Source organism: Nelumbo lutea, chromosome 1 (assembly GCF_056320005.1).
Source record: "Nelumbo lutea isolate HS-2025 chromosome 1, American lotus-T2T, whole genome shotgun sequence".
In the NCBI taxonomy this organism is placed as follows: Eukaryota; Viridiplantae; Streptophyta; class Magnoliopsida; order Proteales; family Nelumbonaceae; genus Nelumbo; species Nelumbo lutea.
The window spans coordinates 109,940,079-109,966,043 of record NC_142684.1 but is presented as its reverse complement, the minus strand read 5'-3'; the positions used below and the strand labels follow the sequence as shown (position 1 = coordinate 109,966,043).

Here is a 25,965-nt window from a genome sequence, read left to right as displayed (position 1 = left end):
CCCAAATTTAGGTCGGTCGGGGCTGAATTTTCCAGTACAGACCTAACCTATAGCCTCAAAATTCAAGCCCGATCTATAAAATGTGTTGGGAAAGTATTTTGTTGTAAGCATATCCCAATCCTTTTAATAAGGTGACGGTAGAGAGGGTCATCATAGATTCATGGATTTGACTTTTGACCTATAGAAAAGTGTTAAGAAAGTCTACAGCCATCGTACGTGGAAAGGAAAAATTAGAGGAGACAAAATAGAAAATGAGAGTTTAATTTACGTTATTTAACTCCTGTATTAAGAAATAGGAGATATAGCGACAATATTAGTCTAATTAAGCACATTCCAACCGTGTATTGAGAATATCTCCTAATAATAAGTACACGGTTGGGATGTGATATGGGGCTCTGTGGGGTGCGCCTGTGCGACGCTGATGTGAAATCTGGTTTTTTACGTCGTCGACCGTTTCTGTGCTGCCACGTGTTTGAAATACATTTCCACGTAGATAATAAGGAAGAAATAAAACCAGGGAAACAATGGATTGGATTAAGACAATAGGTAGCCACGTGTCATTTGTCATACAATTAACCGGTGAGGTCGGAATAAATGTGATATATTCGCATTTTTTGTTTCGATGGCAAAATGTGATATATTAGCTAGCATTAGGATTTAGGAGGACGATTGTTTTTTCTGTTTCCAACAATTTTCTCACAGTTTCTGTCTTTCTGATATATTTCGCTCTCTGCCTCTGTACTCTTTTTTCTCCCGGTATTCAATGTAAATCTTTCCCCTGCATCTCTCGTACAAACACATACACAGACTACTCTCTTCTCATCTTCATTATTCCCTCTGCATATACTCCTGTCAAAGCCCTAATACACACACACAGACAGACAGACAGAGAGAGGGAGGCTTTGAATCTGATCGTCCATGGAGAGTGAATTTCAGGGCTGAAGGAAGGAGAGGACGGCTGGTTTCTGGTAGATGGTCTAATGGGTGCTGCGGGTTCCAAACTCGAGAAAGCTCTTGGTGATCAGTTCCCTGAAGGCGAGAGGTACTTCGGACTTGAGAATTTCGGCAACACTTGCTACTGTAACAGCGTTTTGCAGGTTCCTGCCATTCCATGTTAATCTCCTATTCGTTTGGTTGCACCTATCTGGTTTGCTTTGTAGGTTTCGTCCTTGTTAGATTTACGAGGTTTAATCTCGTTTCATCATGTGACTCGTTGTGGAGTTATTAATTAATTAATTTATGCATTTCAGAAGTTCGTTATATAAATTAGTATTTGATCTCTGGAGAATTTCCAAATTAGTAATCATTCTTCTGCTCCGTATGTTTGAAAGCTTTGTAATTATAACTTGCTTAATTTGCGTTTCGTAATGCTGTATTGACATGATTAGTTGACTGTGAGAGAGATTTGTTGAAATTTAGTACTTTTCAGTACTTATGTGTTTATTTTTCTGGTCTCTATACTTTTATGGTTTTTTGTGCTTTTGAGGTTTTGTTTTGCCACCTGTTTACCGAAATGGTAGAATGTATTCTTTGGTCCCAATGTTTTAGAACTGGAAAAGTCTGAAATGCCTTAGTTTTACCTTTAAGATGAAGATCTAGATGGTTACATTTTTTTTCTTCTATTCAGATAAATGTTTCTATTGTGATAATACATCATCATCTGCTTTGAGAAAGAATATAATGCCGAGAGAGGATTTGTGCACCTGATCCCCAACCCTATAGTTGGGATTAAGGTTTTGTGTTGTAGGAATACCAAAGTGAAGTTCCTTTCTTTCTTTCCTTTCTTTTTTATACTGTAGATATAGAGTAAACCACAGCTTTGGAATTCAGAGTTCAGTCTTCCATGGTTTCCCCACAACTGAAGCTAATATTATGGATTTTATGGACTGAATTACCAAGGAAACTGAGGGATCGACATTGGGTAATGGCCTTAATTACTAAGGAAAAGGTCTGCAGGAAAAACTTTATAAAGAAATTAATAAGTTATAAGGTTTATGGTTAAAATGTGTGTGTGTGTGTGTGGGGGGGGTGGTAGCTGCACATGTTGAAGGATTTGAAAATGGAAAAAAGAAAGAAGAAGAACTAGGGTTTGAAGCACTTATAAAAAAGATTTAGGCTTTAAGATGCCTGAGTGTAAGACCAGAGGCTGGCTTGAAATTTTAAGAGTGTGTACTTCATGTATGGGAGGAAATATTTGGATTTGTCAGTATTTTTGACTAGCACTATAGCTTCTTTGAATTTCTTAATTATTTCACAATTCAGTCTTGTGAGTTGCAGTTGTCTATTTAAACATATTTTTATTTATCATGGTGGTTATTAAGATTAAAATGATTTGTAAATACAATCTGGATATTCAGTGGACCAACTGGAGCAGCAGACTTGACAAATGTTGAGGTGATGACACTCCTTTTTGGCCGTGAAGGAGTCACTAGAAAACTCTTCTCTTTTGATAAAAGGTGATTCTGCAAATGTTATTAGATGGGTCAAGGGGTATGTGGAAAGTCCTTGGGGACTGTCCTTAATGCTAAATGAAATACAACTATATTTCAGCTCCAATGTTAAATGTCATGTGATAGATTTATATATATATTTTTGATTTCTTTTGAAGGGCTACACAACGAGGGGGTAGCCCATCCCCCAACCCAGGTGCAGGTGGGATTCGATCCCAAATCTCCACTATGACCAGCAGGAGACCTTACCAACCAGCTGATTGGCACCTTGCCATGTGATAGATTTATATGGACCATAATAGGATCACATTGTCATGGATGAGCTAGCTAGAATGGGACTAATAGGACAGAAATGTTTAGTGGGCCTTCACAAAACAAAATGAAGTGAGTCAATTGAGAGAGTGTGTGTGTGTGTCTCTCTCAATTGATTCACTTCATTTTGTTTGATGTGCATCCAATACTCTTTTTTGTAACAAATTCTTTCCTTCTTTACTAATCATATCTTTATTGTCACTTCCCCCAACTAATGTAGGGGCTGTAGATAGAAAGCAAGGTTGATGGATACCCTTACTTCAAAATCCAACAAAGTATGTATCGAATTTAGGGGAAAATCCAGAGAGTAGTTGCTGGTTTTCTTCTAGTATCAGTGAACTACTATAAAATAACAGAGGAAAGGAGAAATTACATATTTTTCTAACTCTGATTTCAAGAGGAGGAAAAAAATGAAAAACTGTAGAGAAGAACAAAAATTGCTTCCTTCAGTTTTACTGTTCTGCCAAGTTTACATATATATATATATATATATATATATATATATATATAGAATTCTTCAAAGCTTTTACTGAATAGAAATTTGGCAATTACTAAAACTGCACCAGACTCCTTATTAGAATCCTAGAAACCCCTAAGAATAGAAAGAAAATAGAAACCAATCAAATAGTAATTAACTTAATCACTTAACCTAATATTTGCCTAAACAAATAGGGAATTTTTAATTGTAGACCTAAAAAATAGAAAACTTACCACAGCAAATAATAGTTCACTTGAAAACATAAAAAATAGAAATTATGGATTTAGATTTTAGAAACTGCTGTCAGCTTCCAAATCTGCTGCCATTGGTTCATCCTGCTCCTCACATATGTTTTAGTAACTTTGGGATGCTCAAATCTCTCCAGAAATTGATTTTCTGTATACTCTATTGCTATAGAAGGCTGAACCACATCACTGAACCATCCAAACAGAAAAAGAAGAAAAGAAGGAAAAGAGAACTGTAGCATCAATATATATATATATATATATATATATATATATATATATTTATTTATTTTATTTATTTATTTTGCGGGGTGGGGAGGGCTCTTTGGAGTCAGTATAACCGTACAAGGAATGTTCAATGGGTTATGATTGAATGTTTCTTCCACTCAAAATATTTCTCTACCATGTGGACTTAAGATTATGGGTCATAGGTTTCTTCTGTGTTTCATTTTATATTTTACTTTGAGACCTGTTTCCTGAGTTGTTTTCATATATGGTTATTTTGTATGCAGGCCCTTTATTTTTGTGTTCCATTTCGGGAACAGTTACTAGAATACTATTCAAATAATAAAAATCAGGGGGATGCAGAAGAGAATCTTTTAACATGCTTGGCAGACTTATTCACGCAGGTAACAACTCTGTTAGAAACCATTGGGCTGCATTTGATGTTGCATAGCTTGTGTGACCTTTACTCCTTGATCTCAATCCAACTAGAAACTGCTATTTGGTTGCAAGTTCATTAGATTTTCTTTTCCAAATATGCAGATACTATATATTTTGTAGCATTTGATATTGTCACTGCAATCAAATTATATATAAACAGAAATTGATTGCTGTGCTTGCCCATGTTGCAAGTTGTCAGTTCTTCACAATTTTAATAGGGAATATAGGCTTAACTTTTTTTTTTGCAAAGGATTCTTTCTTTTTCTTCATTAGTAATGATAATTGATAAATAATATAAGCAGTAGAAGAAAAGGTATTTTTTTGGAGTTCTGTGATTTCACTCTTTTTTGTTCCTCTTTTATGTCATGACTGTTTCTTGTTTATATGTTACTACTGGTTTGGCTTAAATTGTCATTTATGTGAACCAGTGTACATCTTTAATGGCCTTTACATGATCATACATGTCAAAATATTTATATAATCACATTATTCCCTTGTAGGGAACTGGACATAGAACTTTGGTTTGTTATCAATAAAAAAGTGGCTATTCAGGCTATAGATGTGACAAATCTTTTAGACTGGGTTTGATTCCAGATTTGAGGTGGATTTGGATTCAAAATTAAGAGTTTCAGATGTTTGATGAATTTGCTCTTCCAGAAATTGGAATTGAATTATAATGAGAATTCCAATCAAATTCCAGCAATCAAGTTTTAAATTATAACATGGGCCAACAATATTTAATGGTGGTGACTTTATTTACAGTTCCAATTGTAATTGAAGGAAGTTGCTTGACTGACTGAAGTTTCAAAAGCTTTCTTCATCTTGAACATCTTCAGCACATTCCTTTGTTACTTTGTAGCAGGTACCAGTGGCAAGTGTCACAAGTTGATGGTTAGAATAAAACTAGTGCTTTTGAGTAAGAATGTGAACAATGCTATACATATTGCTCTATTGCTATTGGTGATTCATTGGAAAGGGGCAATAAAACTAGTGCTTTTCTTATGCATGATTTGTGCTGCTTGTTCAAATAGATATTTGTACTTGGGGCTGCTGGCTGCTGATATGATAGCACAGATACACTTCAAGATATGGAATGTCAAGGAAAAAATCTGTGTTCCTGAAGTTCTATAAATAAATTTTGCATGCTTTCTAATATTTTTATGTTTTCTCAATTTTCTCAGATTTTCCAGATATTTGAACAAAATTTATGAAATTTCCCCATTTGCACATAGCAAAGTGCTTAACAAACCAAAACTTTGTACTACCATGCTTTTAGAAAAATGATTGTACCATTGTAGAGATTTCATTTTGAAACTGATGAGCTGAATCATTCTTTGATTCAAAGCATTCATGGTCTAAGTATTGCAAATGGCTGGGGCATGGGATTTTGTAGATGTTTGATGCGGCCTCTTTTCCTCTAATTCATCAGGTATGGGGGAGGGAATAATGCTGGTTTCTAGAAGTATCTCTGCTGGGGAGGCTCTTTATGTGTAAAATTTTCTCATCTGCTCACCTTTTTAAGCTATTCTATTGCTCACCTGAAGCCTTCTTTGATTCAAATCACTCATTGCCTAAGTGCAAATGGTTGGGGCATGAGATTATGTATATATTTGATGTACTGCCTTTTTTCCTCTAATTCATCAGGTGTTATCCTTGGGTGGGAATAATGTTAGATTCTAGAAGGATCTCTGCGGGGGAGGCTCTTTATGTATAAACTTTTCTCATCTCTATACTATGCCGACCTTTATAAGACATCCTATTGCTCAATTTGTCTCTTAGGGTTAACCTTGATTTTGGAAGGGGCCTTAGGGATCATAAATCCTCTAAATTGGTTTATTTATTTCACTATCTTGAAAGAGTGTTTCTTGATCCTTCAGCTGGATGGGTAGGATTAGATGTGTGGTCAATTGAATTCCATGGTCTTTTCTCTTCCTCCTTTCTTGAGCTTTTTGCTCTCTTCTTTCTCTTTAGAATCCCTTTTTGGCAAAGGCAGTCTTGTTGGGACCCACCCCAAAAATATGGCTGTGTTTGGAGGGGGGTGGGAGGTAGTTGGAAAAGTTGGCCCTAATGGACAATTTGGCAGAGAATTGGGAACTGGGTGGAGGGGGTAGTCATTGCATTATCCACCTAAGCAATGGAAAAAACAATGTAAAACTGATTCTCATATTCCATATGGCTCAGTTTTTGGAGCCAAATAACAGAATGTGGAAAGTAGTGGATCTACTGTCCACTCCTGTCTACCTTGTCCATTTTCATTCAAGTCCAAACATGGCTTAACTCTTAATAGTTTTCTGTTTGGAGTTGGTATGCATAAAAATCAAAACTTGTGAGCTGATTTTGCATTTTACCTCTTTAGCCTCTTTCCCCATGGATGTCCCTTTGTAGGGCTAAGGATGAAACCACCCTTTCACTTGCTAGCTCTTGTTCAATTTATGTTGAAGATTTGGGGCACTTTTTTAATTTATCTGGTGTTCGGTTTGCTGAGTCTGTTGTTTAGATCTCAGAACTGGATATATCTGTAGTTTGTAGTGGCTCTAGGCAGCCTTTAATGGCCTAGGCTCCTTTGTACTGGTTCTTGATTTAATAAAATACCTTACCTTTTCCAAAAAAAAAGACATTATGAGCTTGTGTGAGCATTCTCTTGTCTCCCTTAATTTAATGGCCTAGGCTCCTTTGTACTGGTTCTTGATTTAATAAAATACCTTACCTTTTCCAAAAAAAAAGACATTATGAGCTTGTGTGAGCATTCTCTTGTCTCCCTTAATTTAATGGCCTAGGCTCCTTTGTACTGGTTCTTGATTTAATAAAATACCTTACCTTTTCCAAAAAAAAAGACATTATGAGCTTGTGTGAGCATTCTCTTGTCTCCCTTAATACCATTAGATAGATTAGGGAAGATTATGCAGAGATGAAGGCTGTTATGTCTATGGTCGGTGTGGAAAGAGCAGAAAACAGAGTCTTCTTAGATGGGAAAAAAAAGGTTTTTGTAGGTTTTGATTGACCTCATTGTTATTGCTTCATTGGATTTACACTGTAGAGGAAACAATAGATTTTCTATAGATTATGCAGTGGAGGGTGCCGGGATGGGGTTTTATTGGCTTCTTCCTTAGTCTCCACTTTCCAGCACTATGTGATCTCAGGCTTGGTTTCATCCTCAAGTAGTCAAGCTTAATTTTGCTGGCTGTTCCTTGTGGAATCTATAGCCTTCTGGTATTGGAGTCATTTTAAGGATTTATCAAGGGGAGGTATTGTTCTTTATTAAGAGGGTCCTCAGTTGATTGTGCTTTGTGTTTCTCCCAAGCTCAGGTGGAGGGAGATTCCTTGGTGATGATTTAAGGATGAGTTATTGGGGTGAGCCATGAGCATATCCACATCTTATTAGGGAGCCTCAGTCTTTGGCTTCTTAATGGAGCATCTTGCTTACTGAATCAGTAGATTGGTTAATGAGTTAGCTGGTTCTTTAGCCCCAGTTTAGCTTGGCCCTTCTGAAAAGGACATGAGTGTCTTGGGGAGCTGATAGGTCATTGTGCAGTTTTTACGGTTGTTTTCCCCTTTTTGTTTTGTGGTCTTTTGTGTCTCATTTTCCTTCTTAGTAATAAAGTTTCTGCTTAATCTATGCTCCTAGTAGAAAAGGATGAGTTGAGCATCAAATTCATGCTAGTTTGGTGATATCTCTGGGTCTTACAAGCTTATATGGAATAGCTGCAGATGCACATCCCTGAAATAAAATTGTAAAAAAGCAAAGGTGGTTTGTGAATTTATTATTGCCTTTGTACATCAAGCAAACATAGGAAGAGATATTCTACATAGTAATTTCAGATGATGTTAAATAAGTTACATTTTATATGGGGCTGCCCATGCAGAAGCCTAACATTTATAAAGAGACCACAGGCTTACAAAAGTTTTGCAAGGAAAGGACTTGGTCAAATTGGGAGCAATCCAATACTCTTAAAGGATAACGTGGGCCTGGAAGGCTGGAACAGAAGAGAGAAAAAGATGAGCAGAGAAAAATCTCCAGACTTGAGTCCATAGTTGTCAAGGTGATGCCTAGGTGACAAGGCGCCCTTTGAGGCTGGCCTTGCCTAATCGCGAAGCAGTTTTTTACTTCCTACTATAAAGTACTTTTTTGTTCATTCTTTTTTGGGATTATAATTATAAAATAAACATTATTAAACTAAAATAATAATTTTGTGTGTTTATATACTAATTTCTTTTTATTGTTTTCTTATTTATTAGGGTTTAATCAACACAAGCATTGCTAAATGCTTTATTGAACCCTCAAAGACTTCAAAACCTGAACCAAGAAGTAAGGAAGAACTTAAAATTTTATCTAGTCAGTACATTTTATTCTTCCATTACTTTTTCTTTTCTTCTTTTCCTATAGCAAAAATAAGGGTTCATACCCTAGGATCTATATTTTCAACATAAAAAAATCCATCGCCTAGGTGACAAGGTGCCCCCCTGTCGCCTAGCCTCGCCTTGGCATCTTGAAAACTATGTTCGAGTCCCACAAGAAACTATGGTTTTCTATCCATCAAAATAAAAAAATTATGGTTTTCTTGTGTGGGGTGCATGGGGATTCGCTAGGACCTGCAGAGTGCAGACCAAGCCACCCTACTAGGGCTTGAAAAATATTTGATATACAATCCTAAAATCTCTCATCCATGTGAGACATGATCAATTTCTCCCAAAAGCTTGGGTTCTGTGTATAGTTCTGTAAATTCTGCCAGCTTTCAAATTTGGGTTTATTTTTGAAATTTAATGCTTCTATAGGTGTCAATCTCTTGTTTAAGCATTTTAGAATCTTTAGAAATATTAGGAAGTGTTCAGTAGTTTTCTAGTGGTATTGAGAAGTCATCTTGGATCTTACATTATTTGTCTTAAAGTTGCTGCTTTATTATCTTCTTTTGGTAGGAAACAAAGGCTGGCAAATCCAACCAATTCATCATCATCATCCAAGTCTTATCCCAACTATATGGGGTTGGCTACATGAATCCTGTTGTACCATTCTGTTATGTTTAAAGCCACGAATCCAACCAATTAAGTCTATAAATATGCTTCTCATTTATTTGGCTAGTGAAGAGTTTTGGATATGAAATAAGTTTTTAGATAGTGGTTTTTCTTGTGAGGTGTGGCCCCTCTCTCTCTCTCTCTCCTGAAGGAACAATTTGTCTCTCTCTTCTCTATTCTCTCCTCTTATATTCTACTCTCCTATTATTCTAGTTTCTATGACTTTCTATGCTGCAATTCCTAATTTCTTGTAAAATCATCACTCCTTTATTCTCTAGTTTCTCTGTAAAATTTGTGCTATTACTTGTAAAAAAAAATTGTGCTATTACTTATTCTCTAGTTGCTGTTTAAAATTTCCATTTCTTCTATTCTTCTAAATTGATATGAAATCTTTCTATTTTCCCTTTCTTTTACCCTATATCAGATTCCTACTGTTACTAGGAATACTAATTCTTAATGCTATTAGAAAAACTATCAAAAACTCAAATAATCAGAGTGTCATCATCATTGTGATTTAAGCCTTGCCACAACTATATAGGGCCAGCTACATGAATCCGATTTTGCCGTTCCATTCTGTTTAGTGCCATATATTGTTAGATTATGGCTGTATGAGCCCTTAAATCATTTCTTAGTACCTCACCCATACCCTTTTTGATCTGCCCCTAGTTCAAACAATCAGAAAATAACTACAAAAAGTTGACTATCCTAACTACAAAAAATATGTAGAAAATTCAGAAAATCCCAGGTTTGACTTGTTAGATTCTGCATCACTTTCATTTTTAAGTATCTATTGGATGGATGATAGAAGTCGACCCAGGTCCTTGGCAGGTATGACACTTTACATAGAAAGCAAAATCTTTTGCCACCACTATGAACTTTTGTTTATATCAAGATTCAAGATTTGCCAAAACATTGACAATTCCACTTGTTAGGGAGGGGGTGACAGGATCTATTTTGGGGGTCTTGGGCTAGGGGATATATTTTTGTATTGGGACTTCATTTGTTATTTGTTGGGGGAGAGTAGCTTGGTGATGTTAATAATCCCTTTTAATTTTGCTCATCAATTAGTTAAAAGAATCACCATGCTAAGTAGACATGATTGGGGGACCATTATATAATATGGTTGTTCTTGATGCTACTTCAATGCAGATCAGTTCACAGAAGAAGAAAACAGGTGTCATTGCTCCAAAGCGTTTTGTTCAGAGAGTGAAGAAACAAAATGAACTCTTCCGCAGCTACATGCACCAGGTAAATGCCTAACATTGAGGTATGTCTTTATCCATATTAATATGGGGCTGGTTGTAGTAGCCCATGACAACTTGGTAGCAGGATTGCATGCCCTAGATCTCTGGATAAACCAAGTGAAATGTAAATCATTATTGATAAACTATGATCACCAAGGAGGGTCATTGTGGTGAGGCGATGTGGTTACTTTAACATCGTAATTGTCATCATGAGCAATGGTTAGTAAACCACTCAACCAAACTGACCTCTACTAAGCCTTGTCCCAACTATGTGGCATCCTTTGGTTGCACTGCAATTTCATTTGCATTTGTGCAGAAGTATGGGAGTAGAAGTGAGTTCAGTGCATATTCTGGTTTACTCTTGTTATAGGTTTTACTTTGTTTTGTTTGTTAGCAGTATTGGTGAAGTAAAATAAAACCTGAAGCAAAGTAAACCTAAGCAAGGCAAACCACAATTTGTTCTCTTCTCATTGACATTTCCATGCATTTGTACTAGTACAAATAAAATTTCAGTACAAACAAGCAGATCCTATGTAGTTGGCTAACATGAATCCTGTTCTGCCATTCCACTCTGTTCAATATTATATCTAGAATTTGATTCAAATTTAAGCCAGAGAATTCTAGATGCATATTTTATTATTTATGCATATAGGTTTCGGTATCCATATATATTGCCCCTTTAATGCAATTGTACAAATAATATATTAATATAGGTAACTTTATTAGTGAGTCTGATCATATTTATTAATGCTGAGGAAAAAAGAAGTGAGTACAGCAGCTTAAAGCTGTCTATCTAACAGAAAACAGAATTAGAAAACATAAATATTTTAAATTAGTCCCCAGTTCTGTCATCCCAAATGAGATTTGTCTCTTTATAAATTAGTACACATAATATAGGTTCCCCTATCCATATGATTTGGGCAACAGAAAAGGTTCACTCAATGATTTGAATTCTCTAATTAAGTACTTTAGCTTTGTAAGTTCAAGAAATGTTAGGCCACCTTTTAAACTCCTAATGAGTGTCTTTATTTGGAAAATTGGGGTTGAGTGGTTTTGTTTTGGCTCAAGAATTCAAGGGCTGGCCTAGTAGAAGAGGACAAATTGATTGATGATCATTAGATCAAGTGATGTATTGTGCTTGCTGATCTGATTGTTATTCTTGTCTTCTGTGACATGATTACTTGCATTCAGCTTACCATTGGGGTTAACAGAGTAAGACAATTGGGTTATCACATATGTTTTGCACAATTTCTTTCATTGGACCTATGACTATAAATTGCATTGGAGGAGCAAAATTCATGAGAAAGATAGGGAGCGGGAAGGCATAGAGGATGAAAATTTTCCATTTAATGAGGTTGTTCAGGTCAAGAGGAAAATTGATTTGAAAATAGTGGTGGATACAGGAGTTCAAATGATTCAGAAATTGGGTTTTTCTTCTTTAGGTGGGGAGGAATTTGCAAGAGAAATATTTCTGGAGTTGGAAGAGATTTTCCATTAAAGACACCCAAGGTGGACCTCTGGATCTATTCTTTTTTTTTTGAACATAAAATAAAAAATTATTAAAGAAAAAAAGAAAATACAAGAAAGGTGACCAACAGTCACTGGAGAGAAGCAAAAATGTGACATAACAAACTCCACCCAACACTGCATACAATTCCAAACACTATGGACTACCTACAACTCTGAAACTTAGATATAATATTTCCACTCAGCCCCAAACAAGCCTTACAAAAATTACAGCTCACACTAGTAAACTTGACATAACCAACCTTTAGACATTACCAAACTCCACTGAAACAAAAAGACCAACTTCATTACTTGGCTCTTTCCAGTGCTTGAATGGGAGCTTCACTTCTGGTGCTACTTTGATTTTTTCACCTTTTTGATGGGACACATCCCTAAAAAGGCCTCCCTTTCAGTCATAGTTGTCAAGGTGATGCCTAAGCGACTAGGCGGTTTTACAGTGTCGCCTCACCCAAACACCCATAGTTTTACCTGAATAAAGCAAGTAGATTTCTGTTCTACTGTAATTCAGAAAAGAGAAGGAAAGAAAAGAAGAGTAGAGAAGGAGAAGAAGAGAAGAGAAGAGAAGAGAGAAGAGAGAAGAGAGAAGAGAGAAGAAAGGGGAAGAAAGGGGTTCAGTTGATGATCCCTGCCGCCCCATACACTTTTTTATTTATAGTTTTGGTTCCTTACAAGAATAGGAAACAAAACATAAAGTCCTAGTCCTAATAATAAAACAAAAATTAAAAAGGGTAAACATAACATGGATAAGGATAAGGCCAGCCGGCCCAATTTTAAAAGAAATTAAAAACAACTAAATGTGGGTATGGTGGGTATGGAACCACACATACTAGAGCTTGAGTGTGGGTATGGAACCCCACGCTTGTGGCTTACTAACTATTTCTACACTCCCCCTCAAGTTGGGAGTAGATATTTGTCATGCCCAACTTGCGTAAATCTGTCTCCAATTTGATTTTTGCGACTGCTTTGGTGAAAAGATCAGCTAACTACATGTTTGAGGCAATGCAAGGAAGGCATATTTCTTGAGATGTGACTCGCTCTCGGATAAAATGTCTGTCAACCTCGATTTGCTTAGTCTTGTCATGCTGTATTGGGTTGTGGGCAATATTAATTGCAGCTTGATTATTGCAATACAGCATTAGGGGCTTCTCATAATCAATTTCCAACTCATTAAGCAATGATCTCAGCCATAACACTTCTGCAACACCATTGGCCATGGATCTGTATTCTACTTCTACAGTGGAGCGAGCAACAATATTCTGTTTCTTGCTTCTCCAGGAAACAAGATTCCCCCCCTACAAATGCACAATATCCAGAGGTGGACCTCCTGTCATCAACACATCTAGCCCAATCCGCATCTGTATACACTTCTATTTTCATGTGATCATTATTCTTGAAGAGTATACCTCTCCTTGGACACCTCTTTAAGAAAGAATCCTTTCTACTGCAAGGAGGGTGGGTGGTCCTAGGAGAATGCATGTATTGACTGACAACACGGACAACATAAGAAATATCTGTCTGAGTTAGGTTGAGATAAAGAAGTTTCCCAACCAGCCTTTGGTACATAGCCCTGTTCTCAAGAAGTTCTCCACTTTTTGCACTTATTTTATGGTTAAGCTCAATAGGAGTGTCAACATGTTTTACTCCTAACTTTCCAGCTTCTTCCAATAAGTCTAGAACATACTTCCTTTGAGAGATAAAAATGCCATTCTTAGATCGAGCTACCTCAATTCCTAGGAAATAGTGTAATTTCCCTAGGTCTTTCACTTCAAATTCCTTGTGAAGGTGCTGTTTAAGAGTTTCAATTTCACTAATGTCACTCCTTATTATCACAATGTCATCTACATAGACTGCAAGTAGAGTTAGGGAATGATCTGTCTTCTTAAAGAAGAGAGTGTGATCTGACTGAGCTTGTATGCATCCAAATTTGTCCAAAGCTAGTCTAAACCTATCAAACCAAGCTCTTGGAGATTGTTTCAGCCCGTACAAGGCCTTCTTCAAAAGGCAAACTTTCTTTCCTGCTTCTGTACTATAAAAGCCAGGGGGTAGCTCCATGTATACTTCTTCTTGCAAGTCTCCGTTGAGGAAGGTATTCTTAACATCCAGTTGAAATAGTGGCCATGAGAAGTTTGCAACAATGGATAGAACTCTGATAGTGTTCATTTTTGCAATAGGTGCAAAGGTTTCTCTATAGTCTATGCCATAAGTTTGTGTGAATCCTTTTGCAACCAATTTAGCCTTATACCTCTCTACAGTACCATCAGCATTATATTTCACAGAAAACATCCATCTGCATCCAACATGTTTCTTCTCTTCAAGTTGGTTAACTAGTTCCCATGTATTGTTCTTGACAAGGGTATCCATCTCTACTTGCATTGCTTCCTTCCATTCAGGTATCAAAAGGGCTTCTTGTACTTTTCTGGGTATAGGAATAGCAACAATGGATGCCAATTAAGATCTGTAGGATTCTGAGAGACAAATATAGGAAAGGAACTTGGAGATGCAATGGGCAGTGGATGAGGTGCAACGGCGCTTCCCTTTAAGAATAGCAATTGGAAGATCAAGGTCATCTGACGGTGGAGGCTGAACATTTGTAGTAGTGGGATCAATATTGGGAGCAGTAGTAGTGTCTGGATCTAGGACTGTAGAAGATGTTGGAATTGACTTGGATTGCTGTTGAGTACGAGAATCAACCTACCTCCACCACTTTCTGTGATACACCCTCAACTCTCTGCATTTTTGACAACCCTCCTCACAACTCTCCTCCTTAGTAACTGGGACAGATAAAGGAACTTTTGGGGCTGGAACTGAAATCCCTTCCTCACTATTCTCCCCCTGAGGAGAAGCCCTATGATAGTAGGGCATATCCTAAAAAAAAGTGACCTCCATGGACACAACACTTCCTTGAAACAATCTCATAACAACAATATCCCTTTTGATTTTGTGCATACCCAAGGAAAATACATTTAGTAGCTTTGGGATGAAACTTGGAGCGATGAGGTCCAAGGGTTTGAACAAAACAAGTACACTCAAAAGTTTTGAGGGGAATAGTGAATAGGTCCTTATCTGGATATAGGAGATTGAACAGGGTTTGCATGTTTAGAACCCGTGAAGGAACCCTTTTAATAAGGTACATGGCTGTACGGATTGCATCCCCCTAGAAGTGTATGGGAACATTAGAGTTGAGCATGATGCTTTTGGCTACCTCTAAGAAATGCCTGTTTTTTTCTCTCAGCAACCCTGTTTTGCTGAGGTGTACGAGGACAGGTTCTCTGATGAATGACCCCATGATTAAGGAGATAGGATGCCAAGGGTTTTGGTAAGTATTCCTTGGCTTTATTAGATCTAAGAGTTTTGATCTTGGTTTCAAACTGGGTTAGAACCATCTAGTGGAAAGCCGGGTTAGAGAAGGGACCTCATCTCGAGAGTGCATAAGGTAAATCCATGAAAAGCGGGTATAATCATCAACAAATAATAAGAAATAACTGTACCCCCATGGTGGGAGTATGATATGGCCCCCAAACATCAGTATGCACAATTTCAAAGGAGGATTGCTCAAGGGATAAGATGATCTATTGTGTTTTGCAAGCTCGCAACTTTCACACTTTAAACTCGACACTTCTACTGTCTCAAATAAGTTTGGAAAAAGACCTTTCAAAGACCCAAAAGATAAATGACCTAAGTGGTTGTGCCAAAGCATAATCTTACTACAAGACTGAGAGACAAACAATTTACCTACTTCACTCTGCTCTGCCTGTGAATGTTCAAGCAGGTAGACTCCATTCATCTCACGGCCAATCCCAATCACCTTCTTCATTTCCAGATCTTGGAAAACACAATGATCAGGGAAAAAGGTTATTGAACAATTTTTATTTTTAGTCATACTACTAACTGAAAGTAAGTTGGCACTAAGCTTGGGAACATGCAAAATTGAGGTTGGGGTGATGGCATCAGAAAATTTGATGCCTCCCTTGCTAGAAATTGGTACAAGGGAGCTATTAGCAATAGAAACTTTGTCTCTCCCAGAGGATAAACAATAGGTGCTAAACAAAGTAGATAAGTTGGTCATATGGTCTAAAGCACCTGAATCTATTACCCAGAAAGGTCTAGTATTACCTAGGACAGAAGCATGACATGCAGTAGCTCTTGTACCTGTATGTGCAAGGGCTGAAATAGGCTGAGCAGGTGTAGTAGCTGAAAACTGAGATGTAGATCCAGAAATGCCAGCTTCTTTTTCTAGCGGTGTCAGTGCAGCCTGGAAGCTGCTAAGGCATCCAAGGATGTGGTCCTTGTGCTGGAAGAGGATGTACTGTCAATAATAGTTGCTGTATTAGCACTTCCCTTCTTGTTTCTAAGTTTAGCTGGCATTAGGTGAGGATGCAACTTCCAACAGATGTTCCTAGTGTGTTTGGGCTTCTTGTAATGATCATAAAAAATATCTCTTTTGTCCTCCTTCTTAACTTCCCTTTCCTTTTCCCCTCAAACCTTGAATTTTGTTGCTGCCAAGGCTTCTTCTGTGGGCTGAAAAGATAGCATTTACCTTCCTCGTACTCTCTTCACTGTGGACTAATGAGTAGGCCTGAGATAGAGTCACACTCTCCCTAGTGAGAAGTAGTTGTCTTGTAATATCAAAATCTGAATTTAGACCGGCTAAGAACTCAAAAACCCTATTTGTTTCAACCAGTTTTCTATATGTTGCTGCGTCTTTCTGGCTTTCCCATTCAATAGTTTCCAAATGATCAATTTCATGCCAAAGGGATTTTAGAGTAGTAAAATATACTGAGACTGGCTCCTCTCCTTGCTTGAGGTTTTTCACCTTACATTTCAGCTCATAAGCTCTAGCAACATTGAGGGGTTGGGAATAGGTCTCGTTCATGCTGTCCCAAGTCTCCTTGGCTGTTTTTGCCCAGAGATAGTTTCGGCTGATGTGGGGCTGTATAGAGTTGCATAGCCAGGTCATCACCAAGTAGTTCTCTTGAACCCATCTTGGATGAGATACATCCTCCTTGGCTGGTTCTTTTGTGTCTCCGGTTACATACCCTAATTTCCCTCTGCCCCCAATGGCCACCATTGCTGATTCCCCTTGTGTTTTCACCTCACTTCCAACTTTTTCCATACTATGTAGATTGCAAATAGGTCACAAAACTCCAAGAAGAAGACTATTTTTTTTTTTTTGCTGAAACACTAAGAGAGAGAGAGAGAAAAGCAGTCCAGAAATTGATCTCAGCAAAGAATAGGTGGCTAGAACTTAATTTCAGTCGACAGTTTCTTCTTAAAACTGTAACTTCAGTAAAAACCAAAGCCCTAATTCAATATCAATAAAGAACAGATCCTGATTCCTCAAAAAGAGATCGAAGGGTTTAATGCCAAGGAGACAACAACAAGGTATTCTCAGATATTGAAAAACAGCAAGGTATTCTCAGATTTATTATGCTGCTGCTAAAAAGAATTCTTGATAACTTCTATCTAAGGTCGAATTAGCTTAAAGGTTGTACTTCTCTCAGAAAAAGAACTCTTTGGTTTGAAACCCTGATTATCCACTTCAGAAAAAAGAACTCTGATCGTCCACTTAGGTTTGAAACCCTAACCTTGATCGAACCTGAATTCTTTCTCAGAAAAAGAATTCTGATTGTCCACTTAGGTTTGAAACCCTAGCCTTGATTGAATCTGATCTCTGATTCTTCATGGTCACCGGGTAATTCTCCAAGAATCTTTCTTGGGCAGTCTTAAGCACTCCAGTAACCTCCAAGAACCAGGCAACTTCTGCAGAAGCCTTGATCTAATGGATTCTCATGTAGCCGACCAGATCAGGCTTACATGAAAAACCTAGTTTTTCTCGCCAATTGCTCTGATACCAACTTGAATAAAGCAAGTAGATTTCTGTTCTACTGTAATTCAGAAAAGAGAAGAGAAGAAAAGAAGAGTAGAGGAGAAGAAGAAGAGAAGGGAAGAGAGGAGAAGAGAGAAGAAAGGGGTTCGGTTGATGATCTCTGCCACCCCATACATTTTTTTATTTATAGTTTTGGTTCCTTACAAGACTAGGAAATAAAACATAAAATCCTAGTCCTAATAATAAAACAAAACATAGAAAGGATAAACATAATATGGATAAGGATAAGGCCAGCTGGCCCAATTTTAAAAGAAATTAAAAACAACTAGATGTTGGTATGGAACCACACATACTAGAGCCTGAGTGTGGATATGGAACCCCACACTCGTGGCTTACTAATTATTTCTACAGTTTTGTATACTAGGCGACCACCCAGAGACTTAGGCCGCCTAAATCCAGCTTCAGTGCTCCTTTTTTTTTTTCGAAAAAACAGGGGCTTCTTCTCTTCCAGCCCAGCTTCAGTTCTTTTTTTCTTCGAGAAAACAGGGGCTGCGCCCCTATACTCCTCTTCCAGCCCAGATTCAATACTTTTTTTTTTTTTTTTCAAAAAAACAGGGGCTCCACCCCTATTCTCTTCACTTCTTCTTCCAGCCCAGATTCAATGCTTTTTTTTTTTTTTGAAAAAACAGGGGCTCCGCCCCTCTTCTTCTTCTTCCAGCCCAGATTCAATGCTTTTTTTTTTTTTTTGAAAAAACAGGGGCTCCGCCCCTCTTCTTCTTCTTCCAGCCCAGATTCAATGCTTTTTTTTTTCGAAAAACAGGGGCTCCGCCCTTATTCTCCTCCTTCCTCCTCCTCCTCCTTCTCCTCCTCCTCCTTCTTCTTCTTCTTCTTCTTCTTCTTCCCTTCCTTGTTACTGGCTTCCTGCACTTATTATTTTTAACAGCTGAACCTACTCTGCTCCCTACCTAGTTCTCAAACTTACAAAATAGTTTATGTCAGATTCCATCGCCTAGGCGACTAGGGCGCCCCATGGTCGCCTAGCCTTGCCTAGTCGCCTTGACAACTATGCTTTCAGTCTTGCAAAAATCCTGTCAATTCTCATTACTTGCATTAATTCTCTCCAATTCTAACACTGCATTCTTCTCAAAAGTCTGGTCTGCACCCCTCTCATCTTCTTCTTTATCCACATCTTCTTCAACTATAGATGAACTAAGACTCTTTTGAAGCTCCTCTGCCCCTAACAGTTCTTCCTCGCGACTATCCTCCTCGAACTCTCTAATATACTTACTTGCAAACTCCTCACCCTCCTAGAAAGATAACCCCAAGATCTTACTAACTTCCACTTCTTTGTTAACCACCATGTCCAAATCAACTGAATTGTTCACTGTATGAGTTTCATACAAATCTATATACCTTCTTCTGCATTTCTTATCTTGCCTCTTCTCCTTGCTCTTCCAACTCACTCTCAACATTATCATTAAGAGGTCTTGTTCTGTAACTTCTTTTTCTTTTATGAATCTTAGTAGCAAGCGACCCAATCCCCAGAACCTCCACTTTCTGGGGATGTCTCAGACACCTCCTTTGATCCAAATACATAAACATAACATGTAAAACGTATTCAAAGGAAAATTTTAAAAATAAAATCAAACATATAAAACATTTTCAAGCATGTAAAATCCATGATCCCTTTTTTTCCTTGATTGCATTACTTCAAAATTTCAAATGGCTAGTGGTGTAAAATATATTGCATTCCTGATTCTACGAGTCGCCTTTGTACCAATCCCTTCAAGGCAAGTCCAAACAAGTCCATGTTAGGGTCTTAAATTCTTAATCCACACACAAAAAGTAATGATTTTATAATTTTAATTGCCTTTTAAGAAAATATTTTACTATGATGAATGAATGAACAACAATAGAAAATAGGGGGAGCCCCTAGCCCTGCCTCTAGGTTAAAGAAAAGCACAAAAATTTAAAAAGGCACACACCTGGGCTGAGGCAGAAGGCGCATCAGGTGCACACCTAGGTGCACCAGCCATGCACCTTTTTTTTTGTAAAGGTAAAGTAAAATTTTATTAATCTAAGGAGAAATACAAGTATATTGCTCACTGTACAAACATCTGTACAAATGAACAAAACTTTAAGAATCCTTAAAAAAATGTTTACTGCCACACAAGAAGCCAGAACCCTAAAATGTGCCTCGCTTGTGCACCTAGGTGTGCCTCAGGCGCACCTTTTAAATCACTACCATTATTAGGCGCACCTTTTAAATCACTACCATTATTACCCAAGAGGCCATCCACAGATGACAACAGAAAAAATAAAATACAACAAAGTGAAAACAGTACTGATTACAAATTGCACATATAGCAGCTGGTCCTGGGCATCTCAAAATTACACAAGATTTCCCAACCCGGTCTTAGCCAGAGAATCAGCCAACATATTGGCATTCCTAGGCACCCATTTGAATGAGGCGTTCAAATCAGCACTTAGAGCTTGACCATTCTGACTAAAGGTCTGAACTTCCAAGGAATTTGGTCTTGCCTTGTCATCTGGCGTAAAACCATTTGACAGTCACCTTCAACTTCCACATTCCATAACTCCTGCCTAACTAACAACTTCAAATCCTGAACCAAGGCCAAAAGTTCAGCGTTGGAAGAACTTCCCTGTCCCAACTAGTGATTTAAAATGTGTGCCTAGGTGCACAGGCAAGGCGCATTTTAGGGTATGCGCCTCACCTAGGTCCTAGGCACACCCCTTTCATGCGCCTTGTGCCTTAGTCCAGGCATGTACCTTTTTAAAATTCTAAGCTTTTTGTTTCTTTTTTGAGCCTAACCCCTTATTTGCTAATGTTATTCATTCAATCATTTTAATAAAATATCTTCTTAAAAGGCAATTAAAGTTATAAAATCATTATTTTTTATGTGGGAAATAAGAATTTAGGACCCTAACATGAACTTGTTCAGGCTTGCCTCGAGGGGCATGGTACAAAGGCGACTCATAGAATCAAGAAGGCAATATGTTTTGCATCACATTAGCTACTTGAAATAATGCAATTGAGGAAAAAAAGAGATTGTGGGTTTTACATGCTTGAAAATGCTTTATATGTTTGCTTTTATTTTTAAATTTTCATTTGAATACACTTTACGTGTTATGTTTATGTATTTTAATTTTAGATAATAGGTTTTTAAAACATTTATTTTAAAATTTAAGTTTATATTTTTTATTAACCTTATGTTTAATATTTTTTGAATTTCCTTTTTTGCATTTTTTTGGCATTTTTTTAAAATTTGCTCCTTGCTTCAAAAAGGCGCGTGCTTCGACTTGCGCCTTGCGCCTCAGGCACAAATTGGCCCTTGTGCTTTTAAAACACCAAGTATGATACTGCCCTCATGGTCTCTAACAACTCCTCCCACTGCTGAGGGCCCTGGGTTTCCAAGGCTGCAACTGTCAAAATTGAGTTTGAGCACTTCTAGATTGGGGGGGGGGGGTACCATTACCAATCTACCATCCTTTGTTGTTGAGTATGCTGAAACTAAGTGTTAAACTTATACTTGCCTCTAATGCTGTTCCTTCTGCTGGTGACTCAATAGATTTCCTTAAGATGTCTTCAATTAACTCTCTTTCCACACCAAAACCTTTTCTTCCAATCTTGGTCAACGTCTCCTCTCCAGACCTCCTTCTTGGACTTCTTTGAAATTGACTTGGTTCCTTTCTTTCAGGGGTTTAAGAGAAGCATTAGTTATTCTTTTATTTGAACCAGCCCAACTAACTTCCTTTTTGGATCTTATAATAAATCTTGGGAGGAATTTTCAACAGAAGTATTTCTGAAACTGAAAGAGAAAGAGAATGTTTTGGAGAGGTTGAAGAAATCCAAGGTGAACCTGGGGATCTATTGAACATTAGTGGTCCTTTTCAAAGAGAAGGATCCCTTGGTAACATATGAATATGATCTTTCTCCTTAGATATTGCTATCAACTTCTAGAGCAGTGTACTAAATCGATAGCAAGGTATGATCTAAACTAGAAGTACATGTTTTTGACCTACCTGTAATTGATTTACCTAGTTTTGTCCAAGGGGCCATATCTCCTCTCTGTCTTGTACAAGCGATCCTGGGGTTGAAGAAGGTCCCAAGGGTTCGGTTGTTCGCCGATTCAAGTGGTACGTGAGTTGGGTTTAGAACGTCGTGAGACAGTTCGGTTCCTATCTACCGTTGGTGTTAAAGGGAGAACTGCGAGGAGCCAACCCTAGTACGAGAGGACTGGGTTGGGCCAACCTATGGTGTACCGGTTGTTATGCCAATGAGAGGGGATGGGTTTGAGATTGAAAATGAAGTTAATGGGAATGTTGGTGTTGGGGGGTGAGGAGTTCAAGGAGGTAGAGCATCTTCGGGTGGGGGAATGTAGTTTTTAGTAATGGGACAATCCAGGGAAGAGAGTAGTGAATTATGGGAACTGATGAGTTGGGGAATGCAAGAAACCAATAAAGGGCAGAGATGAATAATCTGAATTGAATGAAGCTATTTTGTGAAAACTGATTGATTTGTCAGTAATCAGTTGCTGAAAATAGTTTGTTTCTTGTCTTTTATGCTTGTTGCTATCATTAAATAAGTTGCTGGGTTTGGGGCTGGCATTTAAGGGTTCTTGGTTGAGTGCTGTCTCAGCACTCTCCAGCTGTAACTTTTTTTTTTTTTTTCATTTTAACAAAATTTGTAATTTTATTATGAAAATAAAACTGTTTTTGGCAGATGTACACACTGACAAATAATTGGTGGAGAAGATAAATGCACTTAAAATGAAATATCTTAGAGTTATATTCATGTTTTCTTTTTTGATTGCTTCTTTTTATTTGTATGCTTTTTTCTTCTTTAACATATTATTACATGCTTCATAGATGGATCTCTTGGAAATCTCTTTTGAAAGAGTATGTTGTGATTGAGTAGTTTGGGTGTTGTATAAATAACTCCATGGTTCCATATCTCATTTAACCTTCGACACAAAACATCTTGCTTTCCTTGTAGGATGCACATGAATTTCTGAACTTTCTGCTAAATGAGCTTGTTGATATACTGGAGAAAGAGTCTCATGCTGCAAGAAGTTCTCCACGAACTTCATCACCATCAGAGAAGACTGCAAATGGGCTAAAGAGTGCTCAGGCTAATGGTTTTCAAAAGGAGCCGCTAGTAACCTGGGTTCACAAAAATTTTCAGGTGAATTGACTGAGCTGATCTCTGTTCTCCAATTTATGCATGATTACTGTTTCTCTTTTGCTTTTTCTTAAAGAATTGTGTTGTTGATGGCTTTACAAATGCAGGGTATACTGACTAATGAGACGAGATGCCTACGATGTGAGACGGTAACAGCAAGGGATGAAACATTTCTGGACTTGAGCCTTGACATAGAACAGAACAGTTCAATCACAAGCTGTCTTAAAAATTTCAGTTCTACAGAGACTTTGAATGCTGAGGACAAATTCTTCTGTGACAAGTGCTGCAGGTGCTCTTTGCTGCTTTGATCCTTATTTGTTGCAATATAGCATTAAGAGCATCCTCCCTATTAAAGTATGTGAAATTAGGTTTTCTCTATTATATTTGTTTTGCTTAAAACAAAATATTTACCATTGAATATACTCTTTACCCCACCTACTTTAGATGCTAAGTACATGCTAGCAATTCTTATCCACCATTTGTAGTTTCTCCCTACTAGCTCTTTTAGGACAAAATGTTCATATTGAGTTAATCCTTGGTGTCTCACTCTATGCGAGTAAAATTTTTGGCCTAGGAGATTTAAATAGGACCTGTCAAATGATGGCTGCGTTGCAGCTTTCATGCAGGTTGTTGTGTACAGAATGGTTAAGAAGAACTACATTTTATTTTATTTTTTTTAAAGAGAAGTCCTATGCACTTGCATTCATTGTTTTCAGACCACCAATATTGGATTATGTTACTTTCTAATGCAGTTTGCAGGAAGCACAGAAGCGGATGAAGATAAAAAAGCCACCTCACATCTTGGTTATCCATCTGAAACGCTTCAAGTATATTGAGCAACTTGGCCGGTACAAGAAACTATCTTACCGTGTTGTGTTTCCATTAGAACTGAAACTGAGTAATACCGTGGAAGAAGCAGATTCTGAGTATTCACTATTTGCGGTTGTTGTCCATGTTGGAAGTGGACCAAACCATGGGCATTATGTCAGCCTTGTGAAGAGCCACAACCACTGGTTATTCTTTGATGATGAGAATGTGGAGATGATAGATGAGTCTGCTGTTCAAACGTTCTTTGGGTCAGCACAGGAGTATTCTAGTAACACAGATCATGGGTACATCCTGTTCTACGAGAGCCAAGCTGCTGTTACTATCAAGAGTTGAGGGGATTATTTTTATGGTGAGCTTTTCAGTTATGGGTAGCATGTATATGCTATCCTTTTTAAATCATTTCTTGTTTTCACAGTTTTCTCCATTTCCCCTTTTATATAACCTGTGGGAAGAGCTCTCGGATATCAGTGAGATGAGATGACATGTTGAAGTAATATTCAGGTGGCTGCCATGTACAGTGGACGGTGGAAGCACACTGTCCTTTGGTGCGTTTTGACAATAACAAAGTGTAAATGATGAATGAGACGGTCTGTATTCTTCACTGTCGAGAATATTTGATTTATAATAGAATTATGGAAATGCAATGTAGTTGTAGCGTTGCATCGCTCTGCTCATCTTTTATGGAGACTTTATTTAGGGTGTTATGTATTCGATGCAGTAGGATGCTGGGTCTAGGATATAGAGAGTTGGCTACAGCACCCTTTCAGGGGTCTGGTACTTGGATGGTATAGGCTCTTGGGGTTGATTTATTTGGTTGGCTCAAATTGATTAAAATCTCGTTTCTTGGATGGCTGAAATTGATTCACCAAGATACCACTTTGAAGGCCTGGGTCTTTGGGTTACTTGGTACATCAGTTAGGAGACTTAGATTTGATATATAGCACTTGAAGGACAGAGATTGCTGGACTGATATAGGATATAACATTGATGGGCTATATATTAGTTCCATTTACCATGCCCTAGATTAGTTGAAACCTTTGTATATCAATTGGATTTTCAAGATTAGTTGACTGGCTTTGAACTCCACGTATGATCTAATGTTTTAAAAGAATTTGATTTGAAATATTTTTTTGATAATGTTGATAGAAATAGTAAGCAAAGGGCATTTAAGGGTTTTATCAAATGGTATTAATTGAAATATCTCTAGGTATGACAATGTGGTGGGTTTGGGGAGGGTTGTGTAAATTCTAAACCCTCCCCAGCTCTCCAAACCACCTAATCTGCACCCTCTCCACAACTATTGTCTTGTTATTTTTTTTATTAGTAAACACGTATTTTATTAAAATTCAGATTGTAAACAGTTTATACAACTAGGTGATGGGACTATTGATCCCCCTTAATCACTCTATTCTATCTCTCATTATAGTGCAGCCCAGAATAATTACTGTCTCAATGCTCTCTGTTTTGCTAAATTGTTAGTTAGCCCATTTGCACTTCTTCGACTCATTTAAATTCAGCCTCAACGTTCCTTGCAATATTTTCCACTTCCCTAATCAAATGTTTAAACATCTATGGGATGACTGTTGTTTGGTAAGGTAAATAACAGCCATACCCCTTATCATATTCCTTGGTAAGGTAAACATTTGTGATATGCTGTAGAAAATAAGGCCATACATTTGCCTTTTTCACGTGTGCTCGTTGTGTAAGGAAAGTGGTGGGACCCTTTATCATTTAATGATATCTTGTTCTTTTGTGACTCGAATTTGAGAATTCTTTTGTACTTTCTTTGGTTACAAGTGGGTATCCCCTCAAGATGTAGCAGTACTCTTCAACCATGAATTCTTGAGACAACAAAAGAAAAGAGGGATGGTAATGTGGAAAGCAACAAAAACATCAATTTGCTGGGTAATATGGGAAGAGAGGAACAACAAAATTTTATTGGAAAAAAGTAGAACAATAGAGGGAGTTATTGATAGTATCAAGCTGAAAGTAGTCCATTGGGTAAAACTCTTGGACAGCTTTCAAGTCTTCTCAATCACAAACATTCTAAGAACATTGTCTGAAGTAGCACACTCTTCGAGAGTAAGAGATAAAGTAAGGCTGGAGTGGAAACCACCAAAAGGCAATAAAGTAAAACTGAATTTTGATGGGAACTCCTTTGGCAATCCGGGCATCTCA

At 37.6% G+C, this 25,965-nt stretch overlaps 1 protein-coding gene across 1 annotated transcript; it reads left to right on the top strand.

Annotated features, from left to right (window-relative positions):
• Window positions 1-598: 598 nt before the first annotated feature.
• Window positions 599-24,461, top strand: LOC148876754 (ubiquitin carboxyl-terminal hydrolase 3). The gene is made up of 6 exons (XM_088967509.1): window positions 599-1,097; window positions 3,998-4,114; window positions 10,308-10,406; window positions 22,774-22,962; window positions 23,067-23,248; window positions 23,712-24,461. The coding sequence occupies exons 1-6, from the start codon at window positions 981-983 to the stop codon at window positions 24,118-24,120; spliced, it is 1,113 nt and encodes a 370-aa protein (XP_088823635.1). The 5' UTR covers window positions 599-980; the 3' UTR covers window positions 24,121-24,461.
• The last annotated feature ends 1,504 nt before the right edge of the window (window positions 24,462-25,965 follow it).

Coding starts and splice junctions, on each gene's coding strand:
- LOC148876754 (XM_088967509.1), top strand. CDS start 981: ATGGGTGCTGCGGGTTCCAAACTCGAGAAAGCTCTTGGTGATCAGTTC. Junction 22,963..23,066: donor GGGTTCACAAAAATTTTCAG/GTGAATTGACTG, acceptor TTACAAATGCAG/GGTATACTGACTAATGAGAC. Junction 23,249..23,711: donor TTCTGTGACAAGTGCTGCAG/GTGCTCTTTGCT, acceptor TTTCTAATGCAG/TTTGCAGGAAGCACAGAAGC.